General features: G+C 40.2%; 1 protein-coding gene across 2 annotated transcripts in view; it reads left to right on the top strand.

The window, feature by feature from the left end:
- The window catches only part of LOC107102500 (A-kinase anchor protein 13-like), a 126,638-nt gene that overhangs the window by 62,151 nt on the left and 57,226 nt on the right, over nucleotides 1-7,261 (top strand). For both annotated transcript variants that reach the window (XM_015401828.1, XM_015401829.1), the window contains exon 6: nucleotides 3,217-3,400. In XM_015401828.1, the coding sequence (XP_015257314.1) occupies nucleotides 3,217-3,400 (184 nt within the window). The remainder of the gene's footprint in view (nucleotides 1-3,216; nucleotides 3,401-7,261) is intronic.

Here is a 7,261-nt window from a genome sequence, read left to right on the forward strand (position 1 = left end):
TGAACGGTAGCCGGCGCGCGGATGACGTCATACACGCGCAGCTTTGTTTTTAAAAGATAAAAATATTAAAAATATAAACGCGTATGTCTGGGGGACAGTGATTCACCTACATGTTATGAATGCTGGCGTACCATAAAGAATAAATTATGAACAGTTTAGTTTGTGCCTTCAAGTCGTTGTACATAGGAAGACGTTACCTGGATATAACCCAACGGAATATCTTCAGAGGAGCTCCATATGACATAAAACTTATAGAACACGATGTAATAATGTAAAATCAAGGGCCAAATGTAAAAAAAAAAAAACGGCGTTCCCTTTTAAGGCAGAGCTTCTATTATAATAAGCATATGTATGATGTACAGTAGTTATGATGTATTGTAAACAGTGAATGGTCCACTGGGAAGGTTCAGAATCTCAAAGCTAAATCATGAATGACAATCTCAATAACTGATAACTGATCAGAATTCGTAAGGTCGGGGAAAAAAACCAAACAGGTTTTATTTTCAGTCGACCGTCGTGGGCAAATCGCTGAGTGGGCAAATAAGGATTGTTCTTTTTCTTCTTCTTCTTCTTCCTCTCAGATGAAAACACAGAAGCATGGTGGGGGTGCAATGGGTGAAATAGAGTTTTTTCTGTAAAATTGACAGACCGCAGTAGCCACGTTTGCTCGGCCATGTCTTTGTAAAAATTTTTCGTCTTCTTCTCTTCTTAGGGCTTTCAGCACAGAATTGCCAAGGCAGCGCTTTTCACTCTAGTGAGCTTCGTATTCCTCTTTTACTGGTTTAGCTTCTGGATAGACGATTCTGAGTACTGCCATCTTATTGTGGAGCTGAGTCTGATGTGGTTTTTCGATGTACAGTGTGAGCAGGTAGATTGCATCAGAGCGTCATGCTGCACAGACATCGTGAGCTATGAACTCACACTATACGACGAAACACTGCGGTTCCATCATACAGTGTGAGCTGTAGCTGCATACAACGATTGAAAAAATCACAGTGTATGCCGGGCTTTAAGAGAGCATGAATCATGTGGTGGTCTGGTCAAGTACCCTAAACACAGATCTGTGTTGCAGAAAATTAACTCTGAACACAGTGATGGTGGCAGCATCATGTTTTTCATCAGCAAAGACAAAGGTAGTCTGCACTTTATAGGGAGGATGGATGGTGCCAAAAATATCTGGCAATACTAGGAGAAAACCTGTTAGAATAAACTATGAGTCAGAACTTCCTCCTCCAGCTGAACAGTAACCTTAGACAGAAAGTTTAAGTTAACAAACAATTCTTCAGATCAGCGCTTTCCTGAACTATTCTGCATCTGGCCTCTAATATTCAGTGGACGTCTCCATAAACCCATCTAGCAGTTAATGAAAGAATAGAATAGATTATTTATTGTCATTACACAGTCACAAGTACAGAGCAACAAAATGACCCCTCTGCATTTAATCCATCCCCTCGGGGAGCACTGGGCTGCCATTGTGCAGCGGCCGAGTAGCAGTGTGGGGTTAAGGGTCTTGCTCAGGGACCAAGAGTATCGGTCTGTGGGAGTGGGGCTCAAACTCAGAACCTCAGGATTCCAAGTGCAATGCCTTAACCACATGTCACATCTCCGCTTATACTTAAAAAGTATTAATACAATCTAGTTAGTCACTAAATTTAATCTTCCTGCATGTAGCCACATGTTCTTTACCGTGGTTATTAAAACATGACTGTTATCTTAAACTCCCCCTAGGTATGAGCGTTGGTGTGTGCATAGTTCTCCGTCTACTGTGTCTTTTTTTTCCCGGGTATACCAGGCATCTTCCCCAATCATTGTCCCCCGACCCTTTCAAGTCAGTCATCTCATTTTCTCCTCTTTAAGCTATTTTCCAAAGATGAACGGCCAAACATTTCAGTTCAAAGAGTTACAAAACTACTAGGGCAATTTGTGGCTCTGTTTGCAGTAAGAAGACACTTTTTGTCTGAGTTTTAAACCATCTATTGTTTTAGAGTTTCCCTTTGCAGCTACGTACTGCTTCAGAATATGCCTTCCAATGGTTGTCGGATCAAATTAACTTTATGAAAATAACCATTGAGAGGGTATTTAACAATCCTTAATTCAGAACTAAATGTTTGATTGGGTCCAATGTCATATTCTAATCTTAAACTGTTGTCTTTGTAAGCCTTTAGCATTCGATGTGGAAGCATTTAGCCATAACTGTATGCGTTTCTTTCTCCCTGCATGATAATGGCGTAGTTAAACCACCAAAACACTCACCAGCCAAGCATTTCCTGCTGCTGCTCGGCATCTCGCATTCCAGTCCGGCCGGGCTCGACCAACCGGAGCGTCACATTTCAGCAATTATATTAAAAGTTCATCAGGGCAGGGCGGTTGGGAATGGCCCAGGGTAAATGGGCTGGAAACACTCATTTGCAGACACTGCTGATTATATAGATGTTGCTGGATAATTGTTGAGCTGCTGATAAGTTTTCCCTCTTTCTTCCCCAATTGGGTCATAATTGGCTCCACCACACAGAGCTACCCTCGAACACGTTTCCTGTTTTTGTAGCGCAACAACTTTCATGACCGTTTGGAAAGTAGAACTTATTTTACTGAGGAGATTTGTAGGAAAACATAGATTGGCTTTAAGATTTGAACCCAGAATTAAATCAGCTCCATACCAAGAAAGATGGAGTGTTAAATAGGAGCCAGCGTGTGGTAGATCCAGTAGCTGAGCTGTTTGGCCTCTAAGACTGGAGGCAACCTTTCTCAGAACCTGTTGCTTTGGCAGGCATGGGGAGGTTTTTCCACGAAGAGACATAAATCGTCAATGGAAGCAACTCTGCGCTTTACGGTGTTATTAAGAGGCGGCATGAGACAGAGGGCACATAGTGAGCTAAATTAAAACTGGGAATCTGGTGCACTTGGATGTGGCTCACCTCTGCTGAGACCAAACCATGTGTAGAGATTTAGTGGCTTTGCTAAATTTTACGTCCTGCTGGAGCTTTTAGTGTGAGATGCAGCTTCAGAAGTTTTTTTCTGCACTCGGGCTGTTTCTGTGAATTATTTACTGGACCGCCTTCTTTCAGTTGGCAGAGTTTGTGTGTTGCTGAGCTGCTTCAGGTGATGGTATGCGACATCAACAAATCTGTTCCCTGCTCAGCTTTTCTCTGCCTTTCTTTGTTTTGTCCAGCTTGGATGTATTGGTGCATTTGTCATCTTTTGTCTCTTCCTCTGCAGGCCCGAGCCCTCAGGAGACTCTGCTGCATTTCTCAGCACGCCGCGGACTCTCTCGGGTGACACGCTTTCTGCTGCGGCAACCAGGAGCCAGGGAAGCCCTTCAGCTGGTCAATAAAGAGGGACACACCCCAGCTGCTCTAGCAACGCAGCGTGGACATGAACATCTCCATGAACTCCTGTCCAAGTGAGTGATGTTTAGGCATGGACTGCTGTTCAAGTGTTATAACCTCTGGTACATCTACTGTTTTTACAAGAAGGAAAGCATGATGTTATTCATCTTTCTTTAAATATGAATTAAATTGTTCAAGCTGTTAACATTTGTTTAAATAGATTTTTGCTAAATCCTTTAAAATCTTAAATGTCAAAATGCTCTGAAGTTATTTGATTCATATTCTTGCTTTCATCACTGCTTTAGTTTCAAGCCTAAGACTGTCTACGTTTAGTACTCCTGGAATATTTCAAAACCAAAATGTTTCTTTATTCTGAAGGCATTTATGTCCCCCCCCGCATCCCACTGGTTGCAATACATAAAGAGAGGCTCCTACTATGCATAGGATGAGCAGGATTCCCCATCCTTTGGGGGGTTGGACTGCATTTTTGTCCTCATGTAAATAAAAAAACATAATAATGTCCGGGATTTGAATGGTGCAGATTATGAAAAAGTCAAACAAAACATAAGTAACAGGGTTTTTTTAATAGTAAAGAACAGCATCCTACTTTATGGCCAGTATGTGCACCATGTGACTTTTGAAATTTAGGTTAATAAAGTATTTCTGAATTAAACTGAATTGAATTGGAAACTGAGGTAAAGGTGCAGATATATGACTAGATATATGTAATAGACTCTGTGTCTATAGAAAATAAAACATGGCCATAACAAGGACTGCAGAACGGTTTATAACTGATACTTTTTGTGAAGTTTACCACAGTTATTTTTAAATTTCCTAAAGAGATGACCCTGATCAGCCTCTCGTGTCCCGCATTGACCACCCGTAGCATCCTTCTGGTTCTCCTTTTGTTTTTATTATAAGCTCAGAGGATGGCTATTTTGCTTTATCTGTTTCCTGTAACCCTAAGCTTCAAACTTGGTAAAGCATACTGTTTGTTAAAACGGTGTACTTTGGTCTGACCTGCTTGCTATGTACACACTACATGTTACCAAACATGGTGCCCATGGCTAGTTTATGTTGTGATTCAGCATTTTTAGTGTTTTCCCCAAAAGTGGATGCATTTTTCTTCGCCTTAGTGTCTCTCTTCCTGTCTGTCTCCTTCACATTGCTGGCAGACCTTGCGTCTGTTTTGGTACATAACCACAGTTATAGAGAAATCATGTGCAATCTGACCAGCCCCAAGCATTTAACTGATACGATCCAAGTTTTTGTCAGATCAGACATTAAGTGAGGGAAAGGATAATAAAGGCTTTCTTGAAGCCAGCTGACCTGCAGTGTGGAGCCAAGGTGGGAGACATGGAGACATCTCTATTAGTATGAGCTCCATACTGGCAAGAAATCTCTGGACGTTCATTGAAATACATTAAAATAGTAGAACTACAGTACGATGGAAAACTTTAGTTGTTGTTTCATGGAGGTAGAAGAAAAAAAAAATCAATGTAGCATTATGTAGTAACTTAGCAATGTTTTTAACATAACATTCATACTTTTAGAGGAGTTCACATAAACATACCATGTGTACCAGACATGTACATCAGTGCTTTCCAACCTATTTTAGACTTGTTCCCCTTTTTGTCTTACCATGACTTCCCCTCTCAGTCAAAAGTATTGCAGATTGTCTAAAAGTGGAATATACATTAACTAAAATGAAGACTATTTCACTTAATCTTTTAATTTGAGGATTTAATCTTTAATTTTTTATGTTTTCCATCAAGATAACATAAATATGTTGCCTGGAAGTTGGTAAGGAGTCAAAATAAATCAAAAATAGAATCCTATTATAAACCTGTATTTATAAATCTGCAGCTCCTCTGAGTAACTCCCTTATAATCACATTTAAACTTGATGAATTGGAACAAAATACAGAACAAAAATTATAGTCAGACTGACTTAATTCTACTTTGTCTTCATGAAAACACCTGAGCTGCTTTGATGAGCTCAAATAGCTCAGTGTGTAAAACAGCAGATCCTAGGCTGTTCTCTACTTCCAGCCTGTTCCTCCGTTTGGTTTGGATGTAAGTCGCAGCTAAAGTTGAACTCAAAAACATAACAATAAACGGCCTTTTTGGTCGATAAAAGCGTGTTAAATTTTTCAGTTGGGTCCTCAGAAAGCCAAAAAAGATCCCAGCCCTTTTCTAATTTACTACCTAAGAAATCAAATCTTTTCATGTAACCCTTGCAATGCACGGTTTACACGGACCACTAGGGGCACGCATAACCCCAGCTGGGAAACACTCATGTACATCACTGCTACAGATATTATATTATAATATTGCAGTTGTGAGTCAAATATTGCAGCATTGAGCTAATAATACTACTGAATGTGACACTTAGGTTTAAAAAAGTTTTCCCTCTGCAGTGCTGAATGTATGCTCTGAGTTAAGCCGAGGGATAGCTAACTGTGTGGTTAGCCTTCTTAATAATAATCCTCCCCAAGAGCACTGACATTTAATCCCCAGATGGTCAATTGATTTAAAAAAATATATGCATTCTTTTTTCTTTTTATTATTTACATTTTTATCTCATAGAAAAGCAAGAAAAATACTTAGCTATGACACAGCTGTTTCCCATAATTTGTATACCTTAAGCCGGGCATACGCTGTGCGATTTTCTTTCAGTCGTTGCACACAGCTACAGCGTACAGAGTTCACAGCTCCCCATGTATGTTCTCACACTCTGCAGCACGACGCTCTGATGTGATCTGCATGTCTAAAAACCAGATTGGACTCAGCTCCACAGTGAGATGGCGCTACTCGGACTCATCTATCCAGAAGCCAAATCAGTAGAAGAGGAACTATAGTGAAACATGCTGCTGTGGCAATTTGTGCAATTTTGTGCTGAAAGCCCTAAAAAGAAAATGCGATGACGTATTTGGACAAAGACATGGCTAACAGAAAGAACATGCTTCTATGTTTTTATCTGAGAAGAAGAAGAAGAATCCTTGTTTTCCCACTGAGCGATTTGCCTTGCAAAAACCCAAAATGTTCGATTTTCTGCCGACCTTACAATTCCTGATCAGGAGGTGGTCGTGAGGGGCTGATCGCCCCTCGTTACCCCCTGTACACTACAGGACGCACGATCAGGCTGAAAGTCGGGCTGATTGAAAAATTTTACGCAGAACTGGAAAGTCGCCCCAAAAAGGGCAGAAAATCTCACAATGTATGTCCGGCATTAAAGGAGTAACAGGTTTTGATGTCCCAGAAAATTCTCTAAATTAATTCAGATTCAAACCTGTTTTGCATGTTACATTTTTTTTTTGTTTTTTTGGAAAATGCTACCTTATATAGTAATATTGCAACAAAGAAACATTTTCTTTTACTTTCCTTTTTGGTCCAAACCTTCCTCACCCTGTTATAGCTGAAGGTAATGGTCATTTAGCGGCTTCCATATCTTTGCAATTCTGGGATATTTTGTACCAACTATCGGTTCATTCCCACCTTAGTTCCGATAAACCCTAATTATATAAAAAAAAACAAAGCGCTATGGTGAAATGATGGCAAAGGAGCGAATCTCTTTTTAAACACTTGCGAGAAGTCAGATAATTTGCTTCCTCTATCCATTGTTGCCATGATGGTAGTTTTCCTCCTAGAATGATAGAAGCATTCAAAGAACATGGACAATGAGCTCCAACTGCTCAGCCCTTCCATACCAAGGCTGAATTCAGGGTAGTGCCATTCCCATCACAGTATTGGGGAATTGATTTGGGAACTGTACCCATCTCCTTTTTAAGTTACTCGTTATTAACCACTAGGGGTGTAAATATTAATCGTTTTGTATCGATGCATCGATCAAACAGCCGATGATCCGATGCATCGATACGTCCGCAAGATAATCGATTCATGTTTTTTTTTTCCTCCGGTCTATTTTTATCCATT

This window comes from Cyprinodon variegatus, unplaced genomic scaffold (assembly GCF_000732505.1).
Source record: "Cyprinodon variegatus isolate N-32 unplaced genomic scaffold, C_variegatus-1.0 Scaffold1264, whole genome shotgun sequence".
In the NCBI taxonomy this organism is placed as follows: domain Eukaryota; kingdom Metazoa; phylum Chordata; class Actinopteri; order Cyprinodontiformes; family Cyprinodontidae; genus Cyprinodon; species Cyprinodon variegatus.